At 45.2% G+C, this 22,009-nt stretch overlaps 3 protein-coding genes across 3 annotated transcripts; 2 read left to right on the top strand and 1 right to left on the bottom strand.

Moving 5' to 3' along the window:
* Positions 1 to 15,676: 15,676 nt before the first annotated feature.
* On the top strand, positions 15,677 to 17,067 carry MYCTH_51545 (glycoside hydrolase family 6 protein; the record flags this gene model as incomplete). The annotated part of the gene is made up of 3 exons (XM_003664477.1): positions 15,677 to 16,118; positions 16,229 to 16,553; positions 16,647 to 17,067. 3 exons carry the CDS (start codon positions 15,677 to 15,679, stop codon positions 17,065 to 17,067), a joined length of 1,188 nt encoding a protein of 395 aa, XP_003664525.1.
* A 714-nt stretch (positions 17,068 to 17,781) lies between these two features.
* On the bottom strand, positions 17,782 to 18,536 carry MYCTH_81959 (uncharacterized protein). The gene is made up of 2 exons (XM_003664476.1): positions 18,377 to 18,536; positions 17,782 to 18,317 (listed from the first exon to the last, which is right to left on the bottom strand). The coding sequence occupies exons 1-2, from the start codon at positions 18,483 to 18,485 to the stop codon at positions 18,136 to 18,138; spliced, it is 291 nt and encodes a 96-aa protein (XP_003664524.1). The 5' UTR covers positions 18,486 to 18,536; the 3' UTR covers positions 17,782 to 18,135.
* A 184-nt stretch (positions 18,537 to 18,720) lies between these two features.
* MYCTH_2307451 (uncharacterized protein) lies at positions 18,721 to 20,965 on the top strand. The gene is made up of 3 exons (XM_003664475.1): positions 18,721 to 18,879; positions 18,979 to 19,398; positions 19,505 to 20,965. Exons 1-3 carry the CDS (start codon positions 18,836 to 18,838, stop codon positions 20,715 to 20,717), a joined length of 1,677 nt encoding a protein of 558 aa, XP_003664523.1. The 5' UTR covers positions 18,721 to 18,835; the 3' UTR covers positions 20,718 to 20,965.
* Positions 20,966 to 22,009: the final 1,044 nt, after the last annotated feature.

Below are 22,009 nucleotides of genomic sequence, written 5' to 3'. Positions count from 1 at the left end.
TGCTACTAGCACTAATTACTAGGACCCTCTAGTCACTCGAAGGCTATATACTGGTAGATACACTCTATACTATAACATATAAGTTTAATAAGAAGAAGCTACTTATAGTAGGCCGCTAGACATATATAGCTAAGGAATAAGCAATCGTTCTTCTAAGGACCTAGATATTTACTAACTAAGGCATACCTACCTAGATTATTAGCGATCGTAACCTTAAGTTTACATCCGACCTATAGAAAGAGATATTCTTACTATTAGGAACTAAGCTACTATTTTCTATAGCCTACTACCTATAGATCGACGGCTAGTCCGAACGAACAAACTAGACGGTGGAAATCGCACTTAGAATGAACTTTACGGCCAATTCTAACCGCTTATGGGTCGAAATCCTTCCTACTCTATAGCACTACCTTAATAATATACTAGTTACTAGCATTAGAAGGTTACTAAACGAGCTGGTATATAGGTTTAAGCTATACTTAGTCCTAGATATCCTTAGTAAGAGGACTACCAAATCTGGCAGATAGAAAGCTTTAGAAATCCTATATAAGTAATACTAGGCCAAAGCTAGCGAAATGATTGACCAAGCTATAGTATTAGCTAAGTTACGATATAACTAGAGATATATACCTATTAAATTTAAAGTTAGGGATACCGTTTAGCTACGCCTATATAAAGGCTACCACCTACCTAGCAAACCTAATAGGAAGTGGTCAGCCTAGAGGGCAGGACCGTTCAAAATCAAACGAAGGGTAGGAAAACTAGTATACAAGTTGGATTTCCCCAAATCCTAGAAAGTCTACCTAGTTAATTCCGTTACCTAGCTCTACCGCGTTAAACAAGGTCCCGATCCGTTTAAAAGGACTGCTCCTCTACCATAGCTAATTCTAGTTAATGGCGAGGAATACTAGAAGATTAAGAAGATTGTTAACCATCGGGTACACGGAAAGAAGCGCCTAAAGGTAGAATACCTTGTCTGTTAGCTTGGATTCGACGTAAAAGACGACTAATGGCTACCTAAGAGCGAACTCGAAGCCACTACTAGTGAGCTAATCTAGGAATACGAGAATCGCTGTTAGATTTAACCGCTACCTAGAAGAAAATGAGGCTAGCCACCTAAGCGGAAGGCCTAAGGCATCATTTCTAGCCAGGAAGAGGCCAAATAGCGCCTAGGGGCGTATACCTTTAACAGGATACCCTAGAATCTGGTTTAACGCTAGAAAACCTATCACTACTCCCCTCCTACCTATTCTTTACCTACTATATTTGCTTTAATTCTACCACTTATTACAGATAGGGCTTTAACTACTACTTTAAACTATATATCTAGCTTAGCTAATATATTAAATAGCTACCTATTTAACTAATAAGGCTAAATAGCCTACCTATTCCGGTTAGTAGAGCTAAACACCCCTCTTATTTAGGTACTTTTCATCCTATCTTCAAAGCCCTGCCCTAAATTATAAGAACCATAGTTTTCCTACTATTTCTTACCTCTTTAAACCTCTTCTACTTCTTTTATAACTTCTTTAATAATCACCTTCTTTTCTAACTACTAGACCCTTTAACCTAGCCTTTTCTATTAACCCTACTATATAGCTATCTCCTATGGCCTATATATCGCCATTTCTATTAAAAGGAGGCTTTAGAGTTTATTTTCCTACTCCCTTTTGCTTATTCCGTCATATATATAAGAAACTACCAAGTTTTAGCGATTTTGGCTAAGTTTTGTCAACCTAGAACCACCTAATAATGGCTATAATAGCCAAGTCTAGAAGCAGAGCTAGGAAGAGCGACAAACAGGCTATCAAAAGCGCTAAAGGCCCTATAGCTACAAGCCCAGCCTAGGGAAATGAGCCTACGGCTAGCTAGTAAGATACGCCCGTACCGTAGTCGGTAGTAGCAGAGTTAACCGACACTATTACTATTACATTTATACCTATTAATCCGCGAAGGGCACCGTCGGCTATGGGCACTAGGGCAGCTAGCCAGGTATAGCCTATACTAATACCTATACAGGGCGTATATTTAGACCCTATAAGCAAGAATAACAGCCCGGATGATAGGGTTATCTAGGAGGTCCTTAACCATATAGATACCTTCCTTAAGAGCGATATAGGCTTTACTACTGCCACAGGTAACGAGGAGGAGGTTTGGAATGACCTGGCAATAGGTAACCTAGTCTAAGTACGCTATAAGGATATAACCTTATACTTCGATTCTAAGGGCAAAGACCTTGCTATACCCTGGAATAACCTATAGCATGTACCTTCTCTAGCTGTTACTAATGATCAAACTAGTATATATAACACTTTCGGCCTTCTATACCCATAATTACCAGATAACGCTATCGTCGAATAGTGCTACAATAGTAATATAGATACTACGGCCTAAGTCCTAGGCAATGTTGTTAATATGGTCTATACTAGCACTAGTAAGTATGATGTAGTTCGCCTCCTAGCCGTATACTACTTCATTAATAGCTGTTAGTCCTAGGGAGAGTAAATGACTATAGCTAACTATAAGACCTTCTATAGTATAGATAAGGACGATACTACTAAGATCCCTTATCTAGAGGCTAGATTTGCCTTTATTAGAGTCGATAGCAAGATAAAGGCCGTACTCTTTAATATTATTGCCGGCACTATAGTCGTAGTTAACCTATATAAGGCTACTAAGGCTAAGATCTATTACATTATACTAGCGCTATTCTTTGCTAGGCATTACAAGACCTTAAACCTATAGAGAGGATTCTAGCCTTATACTATTAATAGTAATATAATATATAAAACGGAAGGTAGCTATATAGTTATATATAGCTGATATATTAGTATAACTAGATAGGTGCCAATTGACCTATACAAGGTACGCAAGTATAAAGAACTAGCTACTAATAGCCCTAACAAGCTAGTAGACTAGGATAATAGGCCAACCCTACTATTGTTAATCAAGTTTACTATTACCAAGGTATAAGATATAGTAAATAAGAAGAGGCCACTAATGCCTTTAACTATATACTAGGCAATTCCGACGCTTAAGCCTACTAACCGCCTATCCTACAAATCGGATATAGCTTAACTAGAGTAGAACTACCAAGACTCCGGCTTTACTAACGCTACTACCAAGGATATGACTACGTACCTATACGTGCCTACTAGCCTACCTATAACTATATAATAGGGTACTAAGCACTATAATGACAAGGGTATATTGGTCGTCACTAAAACTATAGATACTACTACTACCGCTCTAATATCCTAGGCCTTGCTATAGCTAGACCCGACACTCTACCTGCCTAAGCCTATACCCTAGCCTATCATACTAACTAGGCATACTTAGTATAGGGTACCTACTAGTAGGTTTGTCTGTAGGAGTAAGAGGGACCCTAATGATAACAAAGAGGCCGAATTATAGGCCAGATTTAACGATGCCTATGTCGTCTTTGACAGCCTTAAGGAGGCAGAAAACACCCTTATAGGTATAGAGTTTAACCCCTTACTAGCACTAGGGTTATCAAGTCCGGCCTACTATACCTATCTATAAGTACGTTAATTGGACCTATTAAGGATTACCTTGCTTATACCTACTAGGAATATTATAATGATAAGGATATACTTATCTATACCTACTACTAGATCCGCCGCTACTACAAAAAGGCTAGTAATAACTCTTTTAGGGCTAACCCGGCTATATATAGCCTTAAAAAAAACTAGAGACTACATATAGGATATATTATACTACTAGTATAATGCCTACTAGTATATCTAAGCCTAAGGAACTATTAGTGGCTTATATCTATATATCTAAAGAAGATAGTAATACTCTAGTTAATAGCTACCTATTTAAGCTTAGCTATCTATATTATAGCCTACCTAGCTACTAGGTTATATAGCCTATACCTATATAAGTTATTACTACCTAGGGTATAGCTAAAGATAATTATTATAGAAATATACATATAGATACTACCTAAGCCACTAACACAAACGGGCTAATCAAGCCAAAGGAATAATAGACCAATTAGGACAGGATCACACTTAGTAAGAAATGATCCTAGCAGAGGATCACTAGCTTACAATATAAGCCAGGTAAGCCAGTATAGAGGATCACTACGACTACTAGTGATCCTAGGATTATATATATATATAGATAGTCACTCGTTATAGTAGACTCTAAGAGTTCACTAGTAATAGCAACTCATAATTACAATACTTATACCTAGCATTGCTAATTACTATAAAAGACAACTCTAGTATTGTTATAAACCCTTTAGCTTTACCAAATCCCTTAGACGACCTGCCTACTTGTCCTGCTTAATCTACCTTTGTCTAAACCCTTTTAGAAGAAATCTAAGTTAGGTTCGTTATACGTTGCTATTACTTCCTTTGTTCTATTATAGTTTAGAATAGAGGTGACTTTGACCTTGATATCGATATAGCTATTAACGTTACGGCCGAATAGTTGCTTGCTTAGCTTAGTTAACTCTAGTAGCGGATCTAGGAGTTAGACTAGAGAGATAAGGCTACTTAAGCCTAAATTAAGGAACTCGAGAACGGCGAAAAGTACTTGTAGAAGTTAGTTAACGAGGCCTATACCAAAATCAAGGCACTTGAAACCGCTAAAGCAAGCCGTATCAAGATCAAACTACCTAGCAAATATAGAGGAACCAAGGAAGATCTCATAGAATTCCTAACAAACCTTCGATCTTACTTCTAGCTTAATGATGACAAGTTTCTAGACGATAAAGCCAAAGTCCTCTATATAGCTATAAGATTAGAGGGTAAGGTACTTAGATAGTTCGAGCCTATATAGAATAACTACCTTACTAAGGAAGACGAAGACGACTAAGACGCGTTTACGTAGGCAGTCTTTTGATCCTATGACCGTTTTAAAGAAGAGCTTTAGAAGGTTTTTAATGATAAAGACGAGAAGATTTATATATAAGAAAGACTTACTAATCTCCGATAGACTAAGTTAATAGCCTCTTATACTATATAATTTAGATAGGATATACTTAAGTCTTAGCTTAATGACGAAGTATTGATATAACTATTTTATAACGGCTTAAAGAAAAAGGTTAAAGATAAGCTATATAAGTATAATTAGCCTAAGACCTTAGACAAATATATTATATAGGTTATTAGAATCGATGATCAACTCTACGTACAAGAGTAGTAGAAACGAGGCTAAATGAACAGAACTATAGTTACGGCTAATGATAAGAAAAAGTAAGTATACGTTAATATCTTATATAGGATATACCCTAGAGCTATAGATATAGATATAGTATAGAAGTAAGACCGGAAGAAGATAACTAAAGACAAGTCTAATATTACCTACTATAATTATAAAAAAAAAAGGGCACTATAAGCGAAAATGTCGAAGCCTGAAGAAAGAGTAGAAGATAGTCCCTAGAAAGGAAATTGCGATTATCGACGAAACTACTAAGGACGTTATCAAAGTAGCGGCTACAAGCTATAAAGATAGGGGCAGTGATACGGATAGTCTCGGACACGATGGTAACGGTAAAGACAAATAAGTACTATATTCCGAACTAGTCACTATAGACCTAGAGACAGGTCTTGCTAAATAGGACATGGTAGGAGAATATATACTATTAATTTCGATTCTCCTAGCCTTAAGGTAATAGGGTTTTATAGTTATATAGAGGTAGGACGGATTGTAGATAACCGATACCTAAGGAATTAAAAGACCTAGACCTAATGTTTTATTCCTCTAGAAACGAATCGAATAGTATTATAATAAAGTTTTCTAACTTAATATAGAACTATATAAATGGGATAGACGCTTAACTTGACTCGCCTAGTAGAGTAATAAGATAAGGGACGAAATAAGGGAACTCTAATATATTATAGAAGCTATTAAAGGAGGATAGCCTATAATATATAATAGGCCTAATAGCTATACTAAGTACCTTGACGACTAGTAACTTAGTAATAATATATGGAACTTAGAATACTAGTTTATATGCGTAAACTGTGGAAAAGATAAGTATATATAGGAAAGCTATTAGAAGAAATACTCTTACTTTAGTATTAGAGTACCTATAGTTTATATATAATGGGAAGGATTTAGGAAAGAATTTTAATACCTCTTAGGTAACGCTATATAACTATACCCTCGATATAAGGCATATATATAAGTGCCTTAGTTCTAATATATAGTATACAAGTGCTAATATCACTTCCGCGACAAATTCGAAAACAATTACTAGCTAACCTGACAAGGAAATAAGGATAGAAGCCTCTGCCCTATAGAATAGGTCTATAATATAGGAAATGGAGCGGCCGAATTGCTCTAGAAGATCGAAGCCTATGATCTAGAAGGCATTACAATAGTTCTGAGACGAGCCTAGCCTAGGTACTACGGAATAGGACGAGACATATAGGACTCGTGCTAGAGTAACGACTGCCTCTATTACGCGGACGAAAAGAAATCGCGAATTTAGGAGCTTCAGATAAAGCTATAGTATATATGACGAAAAGTAGAATAGACTTAATGGTAGGAAGCTATAAGCACTTAATGGCTTATAGAAATAAGTATAATTGACGAAGCCGCTATTAGCTAAATAACCGAAGAGGTTAGTACTAACCTAGGAAACGGGTTAGGGCCCTTTAAGGGGCCTAGAAACTATTAACGCCTATATAGCGGCAAGTGGTAGCATAGTATAGGAGGAACTGGCGTAAGAGACTACTATATCGAGATCTCCTGGTAGAAATATGGGAAATCGCCGTAATCTTTGGACGACGGCGGTAAGATAAGCGACTATAGATAACAGCACAATGGAAATAGCACGAAATGCTTGTATTAGTAGATAGTAGAGCAGAGATGAACTTGATTTCGCCGATACTTATAAATTAGCTATAGATACCTTAGAGAATAAAGTGGAAGCATGGTATAGTCAAAGGGCTATTTCTGACGTAATAGGTATATAGGGAGACTAAGCTAATCGATATTACTATAGTAGGGAAGACTATAGTAGTTATATTTAGTATCGTAGATATAGGTAACGATAAAGATATAATATTAGGGTTACTATAGTATAAAGATTATAACTTAGATATTAGCTAGAAGAATGGTAGCTACCTACGACCCCGAATGGAGTTATATTCGACTAGCAAGATAGGGAGTATATAAGGATTATAAGCGGACGATGCTCAAGGGAAGGCATGTCTTACGGATCTACTATAAGAGACAGATAGTAGTAGATAGACTACTATAGACTCTAGAAGAGGCGGTATAACGACATCGATATTATAATAGGAGGAACAAGCCGAACTACTAATAGCTGTTCTCTCCGTTAACGAATACGGAGCACTATAATTAGAGTAGTAGGCTAAGATAGGAGAAATCGCTAGTATCGCTATAGACGGAACTAAGTTTATATACTATTAGAAAACCAAGAGACGAGATAAAACTAGGGAGGTACTAAAAGAATATAAAGGATACCTAGCATTCGAACCGAAGTATCTAGAAGGATTACTAGAATACGGCCTATAGGATTACAAGATTAAGCTTAAAGAAGAAGTATAACTAAAGTTCTTTAAGATTTATTATACGAGCTAGATATAGAACAAAGAACTTAAGTAATATTTAGAGGAGAACCTTCGAAGAAGATATATCTGCCTATCGATATCGCTAGTAGGCTATCTAATTCTATTTATGCCTAAGAAAGACAGAAAGCTATAGTTATATATTAACTATTAGTAACTTAACAAATAGACTATAAAAAACCGATGTCTATTTTTACTAATCTTATAGCTCCAAGATTAGTTAGTAGGAGCCTAATATTTCACGTGTCTTGACTTACTATCGGCCTATAACTATATATAGATTAAAGAAGGCGACAAGTGGAAAACGGCCTTTAGGATACCCTATAGCTATTATAAATACCTTGTTATGCTATTTAGACCTACAAATGTGCTAGCAACGTTCTAAGCCCTAATTAATCAAGCTATCTAACCCTTTCTCAATAAATTTATAGTATATTATCTTGATAATATACTTATCTTCTCTAAGACGATAGACAAATATTAGAAGTATGTAAAAGCAGTGCTAGACGCGTTATACACGTATAAACTATTAGTTAACAAGGAAAAGAGCGAATTCTATATTAGGAAAACGGTATTTCTAGGATACGAAATATCCCTAGGATGAATCTAGATAGAACCTTTAAAGGTTAAAGCTATTAAGGAGTAGCTACGACTAACGTTAGTTATAGAAATACGAAGCTTTATTAGATTTACGAACTTCTATCGAATATTTATTAGGAACTTTAGAGCAATTGTATGACCTTTATATAAACTTATAAAGAAGAACGCTAAATTCTAATAGGAAGAATAGTACGAGTAAGCATTTACGTAGATCCATGACGCCATTACTAAAGACCTAGTACTAGTACTACTAGACCCTAAAAAGCTATTCAAGGTAGAAACGGACGCTTTAGATTATGCTATCGGAGGATAATTAGGATAACAAGACGGACAAGGGAAGCTACATCTTATAGCCTTCTTTTTAAAGAAGCTTAATAGATTACGTCTTAATTATCTAATCTATAATAAGGAACTACTTACAATTATCGAAGCTTTTAAGGAATAACGACTATACCTTAGCGGTACGATTAAACTAATATAAGTGTATACGGATTATAAGAACCTACGATACTTTACGACGATAAAGAAGCTTAATAGACGATAAATACGATAGGTAGAATTCCTTATAGAATTTAATTTTGAGATCCGCTATAAGAAAGGCAAAGAGAACGTATAAGTAGATGCTTTAAGCCGATAAACGGATTATATAGAAGGACAAACGAAAACAACGCCACCATTATTTAAAGAATGAATAGACGGAACGCTACATTACGAAACGTAGATACCTATAGAAGATAATCTACTTAACTCGTTCCTAGAATGCTATATAATCCTTCGAGAAGAAAGAATTAACGAGGCATAGTATTAAGTAGTACCCGGACTACTAGTACCTAATAGAGTGGAAGAAAGAGATAGGAAACTCTAGTACCGAGGCAAAGTATATATCTACGACGGGGATCAATAGCTATAGATGATTCGAAAACTCCACAAGTCGAAACTCGGAAGATATAAAGGAGTTACAAAGACTATTATATAAGTTAAGAAATACTATGACTTTCTATAGTTAACAGCACGAGTTAAGGAAGTCGTATAGAACTATAATATTTATAATCGAAGCAAAACGATATAATATAAGCTATATAGGCTACTTTAGCTACTACTAATAGCTAACAAACTATAGAGCTTGGTTACAATAGACTTTATTACGAAGTTACTAGAATCCTAAGGATACGGCTATAGGAGTAATCTATGATAGTATTCTTATTATAATAGATTGCCTAATTAAATAGGTATACTTCTTTCCCTATAAGGAGTCCTAGATAGCTAAATAGCTAGTAAACGTAATCTATTAGCAAGTTGTATTAGTATATGCTTAGCCGTAAGAATAGATTACCGATAGAGATACTAAGTTCATATCGAAGTTCTAGTAAGCGTTAATATAACGATTAGGCATTAATAGTAAGCTATTAATAGTATATTACCTATAGATTAATAGATAAACAGAGTAACTAAACCAAGTTATTAAACAGTACCTCTACTCTTACGTTAACTACTAGTAAGATAACTAGGTTATGCTATTACCAATAGTATAACTCGCTTACAATATAACGCTAACGGAAATGACCAAAGTTATACCGTTCTTTACGAACTACGGATATAAAGCAGACCTTAGGTAAGGACTAGAGGTTATAGTACCGAGAGCAGTAGTTAAAGCGGAACAAATGTACGTACTATATAAGAAGCTCAAAAAGGAACTCGAGTTTATTAAGACTAGAATAAAGAACTACTATAATAAATATAGGCTCAAGGGACCTTACCTAGAAAGAGGAGATAAAGTCCACTTAATTATACGAAACCTACAAACTAAACGACTAAGTACAAAGCTAGACTTTAAAAAGGTTAGACCTTTCATTATTAAAGAACGAATTTCGATATCTAATTACTAACTATCGTTACCATTATCTATACGACTATAGACAGATGTTTTTTATATTTCGCTTCTCGAACTAGTACCGAAAAACGCTAAGGTTACTACATACATTAAAGCAGAAGATAAGGAAGAAGAATAGGACGTCAAAGAAATTCTAGATTTATATATTATTAATAGGGAACTATAGTATCTAGTTAAATAGCTTGATTTTAGACTAAAGGATAACTTATAGGAACTAGTTAAGAACTTAAACTACCTTAAGAAACTAGAATAGTTCTACTAGTAGAACCCGGATCGACTATAGGCACTAGCTTAGACAAAATAGCTAAGTCGGCCTCTAATAAATCTAGGCCTAAAGAAGACTAGTCAAACAGGACGTTAGCACCCTAGGACCGTATGTCACTAATAACGCGTACCTCGGAATCCCGCACCTTCCGTTCTTCTGCTTCTATTTCCTCTAGAGACTATATACCTCGACAAAATAGCTTGGAACCCTACTCCTTTAAGAAACGTTTCTAGTGACGAAGACGAGCTAATCGACTAATAGCCGTCTAAAGTTAAGTCTAAAAAACGAAAAGGGCCTCTTTAGTATTAGCCTTTTCTTATTCTATACATTTTTATTTAGATATAATCTTTATTACTATAAAAGGTTAGCTATAAACATTAAGGTAATAAACTAAGTTATAAATAAGTAATCGTTACGTTAGAACCATCGTAAGAACGACCCTAATATATATACTTGCTATAGCAAGAAGAGCTTAACGCTATATAACAAGCCAAGTTCCGCTTAAAATACTATAAATACAGTATAATGTCTACACTAGAAGAATTAATAAAAGAAGTAAGCGTGGCGTACTATTAGGATTTCGAAGATCGGCGCTTAGAGATATAATCTACTATCTTATTAGCCACTAGTAATATAGAAAAAGGGAAAAATTACAAGGTATATATAGAAAAGGATATTAATACTATTTGAAATAACCTAAAGAGGGCTTTTAGGTCGAAAGCCTTAGAGGGAAGGTATTGTATTACGGAAATATATATACAGATACTACCTAAGCCATTAGCACAAACGGGCTAATTAAGCCAAAGGAATAATAGACCAATTAGGATAGGATTACACTTAGTAAGAAATGATCCTAGCAAAGGATCACTAGCTTATAATATAAGCTAGGTAAGCTAGTATAGAGGATCACCACGACTACTAGTAATCCTAGGATTATATATATATATAGATAGTCACTCGTTACGGTAGACTCTAAGAGTTTACTAGTGATAGCAACTTATAATTATAGTACTTATACCTAGTATTGCTGATTACTGTAAGAGACAACTCTAGTATTGTTATAAACCCTTTGGCTTTACCGAATCCCTTAGACGACCTGCCTGCTTGTCCTACTTAATCTACCTTCGTCTAAACCCTTTTAGAAGAAGTCTGAGTTAGGTTTGTCATAATGATAAGGCCAATAAGGACTTTACTAAGCACTAGTAACTAGCTATTAAGGCTAACCTTCTTAGGCTAACTTAGACTATAGTTTAGAGGTAGGATAAGGCTACTAATAGCATTACTAAGGCCCTTAACTAGATTAAGGAAGAGCTTAAATAGCTATAGGAGACTTTGATAGCTATAAATGATAGCTATATAGCTACCCTTAACTAGAAGAAAGGCATAGATAAGAAGCTATAGTAGCTCGAAGGTATAGTTACCCGACTTAGTAAGCGTACTATATTAGCTACTATACTATAGAGGGCTCTTAGAATATAACTACCTATAGCTCGGCTACCACTAGCCACTACAAGGGCTAACGCCCCTCCTAGCTTAATTGCCTACCTAGTTATATACCTACTACCCGTAACCACTAGCCAGAAACGACCATGGCCAGAAACGCTAATATAAGAGAGCCCCTTTTTTATACAAGAGGGCCACTAGTATACTCTATAGTAACCATACCCCGGCTAGGGATACCTAGGCTAGGGCTAGGACTCTCGTACGCCTATAGTAAGAGCGCCTATCAGTACTATCCATATTCCTAGACAATCTAGGCCTAGCTAGTAGTAAGAAGGACTAATAGATAAGCAGATAGATATAACTATAGGATAGAGGAACAATTATAAGGACTATCGTAATAGATAAAAGACTAATGTATTTACTAAGTTATAATAGGTCGTCATTTTTCCTTTCGAACCCCGGCACCTATTATAGCATTTGGCTGTCTGTAGGTCAGATCTGACTGACCTATTAACAGGGATAACGAGCTAGGGTTAATATGTATTTAGACAGCTTCTCTGAGTGCCTCTGGTACTTAGAACAATCAACACTTTTATTACCTACTTCTGTAGACCGTAATAGTTGGTCTAGGAGTGCCGCCTACGGCGCGAATACCGCTGTGGTGTCGTACCTTTGCAGCCTTCTAAGCTATACTGATTATAGCCACTGAGCTGTAGCACTCTCATTCCCTTCCTGCTTTGGTTTAGTATAGTTTATTCCTCTGCGGTTTTTTGTCATAGATAGTATCTCTAGGAAGGGCGAGGGAGGGTGATATAGTTCGTTTGTCTGTGGACACGTTTGTCATGTATGGCTAGATAAGCCCTGTGGATCTGGCAAACGGGCTGGCAAACGGAGGGTTCTTTGTTCCTATCCTCTACTTATACAGAGCCACAGGGCCAGCAAACGTGGGAAGGAGACATCGCACTTTTGAACTATTTACAACTTACTAACTTTCTTCCATTAATTGGAACCATCTTCCATCTATTGGAAACCATCTTCTATCAGAGGGGTACAAAGATCCGAACGGCCTCGACCTCATCTGCAACGTATGGGAGGCAACAATCAAAAGAAATAATTAGGTGTCTACCTTACTTGTACGATTTTGGGGCTGCCCCTCACTCGCGGTATCATTAATCTCCGAGTTTGACCTCTAAATCCAGATTGCTGGGTGTAACACGAGGAGCAATCTGCCGGAATTACGTGCTTGTCGCAATCGGACCTGAAAGCTTCGGTGGAGAAGGTGCATTTAGAGTACCTTAAGTTATTCCCGCTCCATTCCAAAGTTAATAGGCTCACCTGCCCGAAAGTGGCCATGTTGTTGTCCATACAAACTTTACCGAACTTTATGCACTCACTGGATCCACACCTACCATACCGGATAGTATGCTACCCAAGTGACATAGGGTTGGTAAAGTAATACGAGAACTCAGAGAGCACTGCCCATATGGCTCGCCAATGACCTCAAGTGCCAGGTCAGCTTTGCGAGACAGACCTGAGCGCGTCGGATGTGTGACATGGAACGCGCCGGATCGCCTTGTTGATTAATTATAGGGAAGTAGCGAGGAAGGTTTCAGCAATTGACGTGAGCGTACATTAAAAGCTGTATGATTTCAGGAAGACGAGCCATGGACCAGGTTTCAAGGCTGAATGGCTTGACGACTTAAGCACCGAACGAGGAATGAAAGAATGAAAAGTGGGGGATCATTCTGGCCCCTCCTCGTATGTCGAGTGTTAAAGAAGGCGGTTCTATGGAGGACCTAAAGAGCTCCAATTTGCTCTGTTGAGCTTAAGCCACATATCTCAAGATGAATACATGTCAGGCATAGTCACCCTGATCTTGTTCATCAGTCCACACACTTTTCAGTTCAGCATGTTGATTCCTCATCCATATCACTTTCCATTACTATCTCTTTATGTCCTTGGTCAAGACTCCAAGGAACCGATAGGTGAGCATCGGTGAGGCTCCCTCAAGGTACCAAAGTAGCCATCATCACCGAGGTCTGGGAATGGCGCCGTGCCCGATCTGAGTCCTCCAACTCCACGGTACGACGACAGCACGTCACATTGACGCACCACGGTTGAACAAGCAGAGAGGGACACGTCTTGCTACGCGAATCCTGGCACTGGATGGAGACGCGTGTGAGCAGGTTTCCGGAACCATGACGGCCTGGTCCGGCTTCTCGAACAAAGAAGTGGAACACAAAAAGAACCGAAACGGAAACGCAGGCACGGCATCGACGACCGGATTGTCCCACGGGGACCTCGGCCAGTCAAGCGTTGCCCTGGCCGTCAGCTCCCTGGCGACGGGGATTCAGCACATCTCACGTTATAGGCGACCTCATCCCCCTTCCGTCTTGTGCGGTCGTTGCTCCGTGCCGAGTACCCAGGCGTGCCGGGGCCTTTAGCCGGGGCGGAATCAGAGTCAAGATGCGGCCGAATTGGACGGCAGACGAAGTTTCGTAGAGGGTCATGATCGGCACTGACGACACCCACCCCTGCGTGATCCCGTGGCCCTGGGCTGGGAATTGCCGGCTAATAATCTACGGCTTAATAGATATGCACTTTGCACGCGGTGCAGATAAATAAGCTGTGGTTTCAAACACTGGCCTCCGTACTTTACCCACCAACTGCCGCTTAGCGCCGGGACCTGAGTCTTGGGAGTGCGCGGAGCGGCAGCCACCTCGGGTTAGCGTACACACGACGGCTGCATGCGGGGATGCCGCGTGCATGGCTTCATAGTGTACGACAGACCGTCAAGTCCAAATCTGGGTGATGCTTGATGAGATGACAGCGAGCCCCGTCGGCGGCACCCCGGCTATGCATCGCGAATTGACAACACTCTCAGCTCTATTGCGACCCATCGGATAAAAGAAGAAGAAAAAAATGGACCTTGAGTACGGGCGTCAGAAACCAAAAAAAAACTCCGGAACCAAATATGTCGGGCATGGCCGGGGTGAACGACCGCTACTCCCCGTTCCCTTCTTCGCAAACAGAACGCTACAGAGGGTTTTCTGGTTTGTCAAAGAGTTCGGAGGTCCTCTGCTCCGCGAATGCGTGGTGAACCCACCAGCAGCCATTGTTCTTGCATGCGTGGCGGACCGTTAGCCGCTGATCGACATGGCGAGCTTCCCACCTCAGACCTGGAGCAGACGGTTGCGAGGAGCAAGGGGCTGCCCTCCCCCTGACGGTCGGACCCCAATGACTTCCCCAAACGGGGACATCGAGGGTCGTGCATGATGGTGGAAAGTAGTTGCAGTATGGGAAGTACCCCGGGTTGCCAGGAACCGTTGTTCGGCCCCCCACATTTTCTCTCTGCCATGTCAACTGTGTGTCGTTCGAGAGTTCCTGGCTCCGGCCCCCCGTCCAATTCCCTAACGGGACCGCGGGGCATCGCCTGTAACTAACTTCCAAATGAAGCCGGATATGAGGGAGGGAGATTGGATCTGGCAAGCCAGCCATTCGCTGCGATCGGCACTCGTCCGTCAGCCCCGCAGTCCATATCCCCAAAGGCAACTGCTCGGCGCGGCTCAAGTCTTCTTCGGAACGTCCAGCCCGAAGGCGCGCGCCAGCACCGGCCCTATGTTCCTGATTGCGATCCTCGATCTCCAGAGACGGGTCACCTCGCCTCGAGGACGGTGCAGGGGCATCGGCTTCGCTTCCTAGAGCTCCGGGCTGTGTGTGGTCAAGGGGAGAAGGCGGCGGCGCCAAGGTGCGTCTCGGCGCACTCACCCATCGCCTTTACCCCCCTCCCCCCCAGTATATAAAAGATGGCCATCGTCTCCTCGTCTGCTTGGGAAGAAAGGATCTCTCGACCATGCACCACAGCCTAGCTCTAACCCAGCTTGTCGTGTGTTGTTGCCCAGCATGAAGTTCGTGCAGTCCGCCACCCTGGCGTTCGCCGCCACGGCCCTCGCTGCGCCCTCGCGCACGACTCCCCAGAAGCCCCGCCAGGCCTCGGCGGGCTGCGCGTCGGCCGTGACGCTCGATGCCAGCACCAACGTGTTCCAGCAGTACACGCTGCACCCCAACAACTTCTACCGTGCCGAGGTCGAGGCTGCCGCCGAGGCCATCTCCGACTCGGCGCTGGCCGAGAAGGCCCGCAAGGTCGCCGACGTCGGTACCTTCCTGTGGCTCGACACCATCGAGAACATTGGCCGGCTGGAGCCCGCGCTCGAGGACGTGCCCTGCGAGAACATCGTGGGTCTCGTCATCTACGACCTCCCGGGCCGTGACTGCGCGGCCAAGGCCTCCAACGGCGAGCTCAAGGTCGGCGAGCTCGACAGGTACAAGACCGAGTACATCGACAGTGAGTTAACCCTTTGTGGCCCCTTCTTTTCCCCCGAGAGAGCGTCTGGTTGAGTGGGGTTGTGAGAGAGAAAATGGGGCGAGCTTAAAGACTGACGTGTTGGCTCGCAGAGATCGCCGAGATCCTCAAGGCCCACTCCAACACGGCCTTCGCCCTCGTCATCGAGCCCGACTCGCTCCCCAACCTGGTCACCAATAGCGACCTGCAGACGTGCCAGCAGAGCGCTTCCGGCTACCGCGAGGGTGTCGCCTATGCCCTCAAGCAGCTCAACCTCCCCAACGTGGTCATGTACATCGATGCCGGCCACGGTGGCTGGCTCGGCTGGGACGCCAACCTCAAGCCCGGCGCCCAGGAGCTCGCCAGCGTCTACAAGTCTGCTGGTTCGCCCTCGCAAGTCCGCGGTATCTCCACCAACGTGGCTGGTTGGAACGCCTGGTAAGACACTCTATGTCCCCCTCGTCGGTCAATGGCGAGCGGAATGGCGTGAAATGCATGGTGCTGACCTTTGATCTTTTCCCCCTCCTATAGGGACCAGGAGCCCGGTGAGTTCTCGGACGCCTCGGATGCCCAGTACAACAAGTGCCAGAACGAGAAGATCTACATCAACACCTTTGGCGCTGAGCTCAAGTCTGCCGGCATGCCCAACCACGCCATCATCGACACTGGCCGCAACGGTGTCACCGGTCTCCGCGACGAGTGGGGTGACTGGTGCAACGTCAACGGCGCCGGCTTCGGTGTGCGCCCGACTGCCAACACTGGCGACGAGCTCGCCGACGCCTTCGTGTGGGTCAAGCCCGGTGGCGAGTCCGACGGCACCAGCGACTCGTCGGCGGCGCGCTACGACAGCTTCTGCGGCAAGCCCGACGCCTTCAAGCCCAGCCCCGAGGCCGGTACCTGGAACCAGGCCTACTTCGAGATGCTCCTCAAGAACGCCAACCCGTCCTTCTAAGCTCCTCGACGGCTTCTTGCTGTCAGTCGCTCTGACGGTGGTGTGCTGGTGGTGCCCCTGCTCCTGCTGCTGCTGCTCCGCGGGGAGGGGAGGCAACGAAAATGAAGTCCTGCTTCAAAACAAAACAGAAACAAGCGAGGCGCGGTGCAATGGTCGTGCGTTCGTCTTTTTTCATGTTCCCTTCTAGTGTAGTAGTTTGATAGTCGTACATAAGGGGTTTCAGAACCGTCTCTCTGTCTCGGTCTTTTTGCGAGTTGTTGCGACTCGTGATTATGGCCTTTGTTGCTCGTTGCGGCAGAGTAGAACCACAGCGTGTTGGGGTAGCAGCTTGCTCCGTAGGACGTAGGGAAACAACCTGAGACTCTGGAATTGCAGTCAGCCTGCGTCGCCCCTCTAGGAAACGAAGGGGAGAACCAGTAGTGGCTGCAGCTTACAAACGCGAGCATGGTGAACATCTCCGAGAAAAGGGAGGGATCCTACCATCGCTTCAAGCAATATGGCCCAAGTTGATAAGACAAGCGTGCAAAAAATGAACCAGCCGATTCCAGACTCCCAGTAGGGTTGGGGGTTGGTGATGCTGACGAATCGAGATACCGTGGCACCAACGGTCGATGCCCCCATTGTGGCCCGGGTGGTGAGACAAAAGCCGTAACTAACGTCGCTGGAAGTCGGTCCCGGGAGGGGGGGGGGAGGGAGTAAACTCCCAGTGCCCAGTGCTAAACCAGAAGTGAGATATCGTACAAGATATTGATACATACATATGTTTTTAAACATTGGCGACTCAGTTTTTTCTATCCGAGTCCGTCTCGTCCCCATCCCCGTTTCCCTCGGCGGTTTTCTCTGCAATTCCGTCATGGTGTGACCGGGAAGTCACAGTTGTCGATATCGTGCTGCCCCCGGCCGATGCTCTTCTTGTCTTCCATCAGCGCAACAAGGGTGCGTCAGCAAGCTTGATGCACAGCATAACGTCGGTACTGAGGCCCGGCATGCCCTCGGTCGGCGCACACTCCGTCGATTGTAGAGTAAGATGGCGGGTCGTTCACAAAAACTCTCAATTCTTCGTCATCCTCACTTGACCAGCCGCCAGATGCCCAACCAGGCGAGGCTGAGGGAAATGGCCGTGATGCCCAGGCTCCTACTCCGCATACCGAACCGCGAGCCGCTGGCCAGGATCTTCGCCCTCTGCTTCTCGAGCTGCGACTGCCCAGAAATGTAGCTATATGCAGCCAGGCCTAGGAATGCGCCACCACCTGTGCTCACCTTCAGCAGCTGGTCTCACATGTACACTTTCCAATCATGAGGCACTCACCGACGATTCTGCAGGGGAGGCAGTCGTCGCCGCGATCTTGTTTGAGAAGCTCCTCAAGCTTCTCGGGTTTGTCCAGCGAGTGGACTGATGGCACACTGTCCTTGGCCATGGCGGGTGTGCGTTGGCGTGGTTCGAGAGACCGCAAGAGACTCGTTTGGCCGAGTTTTAACTTGCCCGGATCGCATTGAACGAGAAGTGATTGAATCCGAGCTGCCCCAAAAATGGGATGCTCTGCTGCAGGGGTTCCGAAGGGACCCACTGCCTCGAGGTTCTCAGAGCGGCGGGTCTGCCGTGGGCAACTGCTGCCGCTTCGGCGCTGCCCTGCCCGGCAGCCTGCCAATTGCGTCAGCGCTTCCCCCAGCTTCGCGGGGCCTGCCAACTTGAAACTTGAACCTACAACACGAGGAACAGCAACGAGCCCGACCTCGAAACTGCAAAGGCGGGGAAAACAAAGCCACTATGAACGGAGTGGTCGAGGCGTTACATATTTACGACGAGCACAAGTGGGTAGATTCCCTTTCTCCCTTCGTCCCTTCCTCCATTTCATGTTAAGAACGGTCCTTGATCGAACTACTAAGTTGACTGACTATCCCTCTTCCCAGCGCCCTCATCTTGTCGCACACATACACGTCGCGGCCGCTGGCGGCGAACCATCTTCTGCCCCTCTATCTTGAGCACCCTGTTCCGCGCCCGAACCTCATCTACCTGCCCAACACCAACCCGCCGACCCTCGTTTTTAGTCTCAGGCATGCGAACCTGCTCTTCCTCCTGACCACGTCGTCCGAGATCGAACCGCTGCTGGTCCTCGAGTTCCTGCACCGCGCCGTCGATGCGCTCGAAGAATTCCTCGGTGCGCCGTTGCTGGCCCACAAGATTGAGGCCAACTACGATGTGGTCGCCCAACTCCTTACCGAGATGTGCGATGCCGGCACCATCAGCACCACCGAGCCCAACGCCCTGCGCGACCTGGTCGAGGTCGAGGGGTTCATGGACAAGTTGCTAGGAAATCTCAACCTCCCAACGTACGCTGGCCCCATGATTGATCAAGACCCAAGAACAAACGACATGAGAGTCGAGGAAAAAAAAAAAAAGAAACAGCCAACTGACCCGGTATACCTCGTCCCATAGGAAACCACCCTTCGCAAATACGTTCACCGCCCCAACCCCGACCCTCCACGTCCAACCAAACACGCCCGCGCTCCCCTGGCGCCGCGCCAACGTGCGCCACACCTCCAACAAGCTCTACTGCGACGTGATCGAGACGCTGTCGGTGACGCTCGCGCCCTCGGGCCGGCCGCTGGCGGCCTTCGCCAACGGCACCATCGCCTTCACCTCGGAGGTCTCGGGGGTGCCCGACATCGTCATGACGCTCACCGGCCCCGGGGGCAGGCACAACCTCGGGAGCGTCATCGACCTGCCCGTCTTCCACCCCTGCGTGCGCCTGGCCCGCTGGCGCGAGCAGCCCGGCGTCTTGTCCTTCATCCCCCCCGACGGCCGGTTCACGCTGGCCGGGTACGAGGTCGATCTGATGCCGCTCACGGGCGAGGGCGCCGCCGCCTACGGACTGGGGGCAAACCCGCTGAGGCTGCCGGTATCGCTGGAGATCAAGACGGGACTCGGATTGACGGGGTCGGAATTCGAGGTGAGGGTGCAGGTGAGCCGGGTGTTTGGCCCCGCCGGGGCTGGGCCAGGTTTGAGGGGAGGAGGAGCTGGTGTCGGCAGTGGTGGTGGCGGCGGCGGCGGCGCACGCGGCTTCGGGGTGGGCTCGCCGCAGCCTGGCACCCCGGGTTCGCCTGTGCTGCAGGATCTGGTCGTCTCGGTCCCGCTGCCGGCAGACGTAAGGAACCTCTCGGAGATTCGGCCTACAAAGGGGGACGCCACCTACAACCCCGGAGACCGGGCGCTGGAATGGTCCATTTCCAACAAGGAATTAGCACAGGGCACCTCACCGTTTGCTCTGCGGTGTACGGTTGTGGGGCACATGCCCGACGAGGATGACGAGGATTCTGATCCCACAGGATTCGGATTTGGCAGCGGGGCAAGCGCATACTCCTATGACGAGCCGTACCAGGCTTCATCGCCTGTTGCAAAGACGACCAAGGCGCCCCCGACCGTCGGAGCCGGGGAACGGGATGAACGCAGGGCGGCGCAGAATAAGATTCTGATGCCCAGCTCGGCCTCGGTTAGCTTTGCCGTTAAGGGTTGGCTGGCCAGCGGGATCAAGGTGGAGGGTATCCATCTCGACCCAAGGAAGAGCCGCGGTCTGGGAGAGAGCGTGAAGCCGTACAAGGGTGTCAAGTACTTGACGGTTAGTAGAGGTGGTGTCGAGATTAGGTGCTAATAATCCACGCAACGGCTCTGCCTGACCGTGCACGCCGCGCATTCGGAGCTGTCCTTGACCGCGTCCTCCTCCTCCCTCGGAGAACTGCCATACGTTCCAACCTCACCACACCACTCCCGTACTGTCTGGTCGATGGGGGCCAGGCTTGTATTGTGGTGTGCTTCATCAGGACGCAGATATCCACCGACCGCCGTTCGCTTGTCAATCCTCCCGCGTTCTTCCTTGCAATACTCCGTAGTGTATGTAGTCCAGTCCCGTATCCGTATCGGGGCCCCCTGTGGTGAAGGGAGAGTTCATGTCGCACAGCACACATGCTCTACACTACCATTCCAAGTTCGGGGATTCGGCGGCCGAGAGACGCGACCAACGACCAACAGCCCACACAAGTTCTAGAAACATTTTGTTGGCAGGATGCAGTACCCAGCGGCCCCCAACCCATCTTCCAAAAACGGTCAGTGCCGCACGCATCTTTCTGTCAGCGCAGCGTCGCAACATCTGGGGGGGATCGGAAAGGCCCTGCCCACCGCACCCAACCCTTTTTGCGATTTCTTGTTGGCTCACTTACGAGATAATCTCATGTCTCGCCCGATGCCCGCTGGGACTTCGCATCCCGTACTGTCCCAGAGCGAACTGTCCAGCATGCTCGGGTTTTTTCACACTCTATCGACCGCCCTCCAAGTTGTTTGCTAGCTATGTAGAAACAGAGGGGGTTAATTACCGACAGGATGGGTCACGAGACGCGGCTACTTGACCAGGCCTCCCTTCCTTTCGGGGAGTTAACGAGTTCCTTCGTTATGCGTCGCGGTTTCTTTCGGTGTGGCCGTTTCCTTCTTCCCCACGCGCCAACCAGCCGCGCCGCACCGCGCCACAAGGACACAGCGAGCCGAGAATCAGGAACCGGATGAGCTCGCCCGAGGGCCGATGGTGACGGATCTATTTCGAGCTTGCCGAGAACTCGCTACAAACCAACGAGCACCGCCAACAGCTAAAGACTTCGTCACCCGAAATTGCGCGGGGTTTGCAACTCGTTCCCCAGTACGGATTTAACTGAACACTCCCAGAACACAGAACACTGGGTGTAATAATCGTTCCGCCGTGGATCGATTTGCAAAAGCCGAACATGCTCCTCGCATGTGATCCGCCGTTGGCAAACGGATGTCAGGGGGTTTCTCTTCCGGGCATCCCCATCCTCTCGCCATCAGAAGGAAACCCCCGCTCATAAGCTGTCAGATAATTAAGCATAACTAGCGTCTGTACGGAATATCCACCTCGCACAGCGTCCTGGACATGAT

The sequence above is a fragment of the Thermothelomyces thermophilus genome, chromosome 4, assembly GCF_000226095.1.
Source record: "Thermothelomyces thermophilus ATCC 42464 chromosome 4, complete sequence".
Lineage (NCBI taxonomy): Eukaryota > Fungi > Ascomycota > Sordariomycetes > Sordariales > Chaetomiaceae > Thermothelomyces > Thermothelomyces thermophilus.
This window is presented reverse-complemented; position numbering and strand designations above follow the sequence as displayed.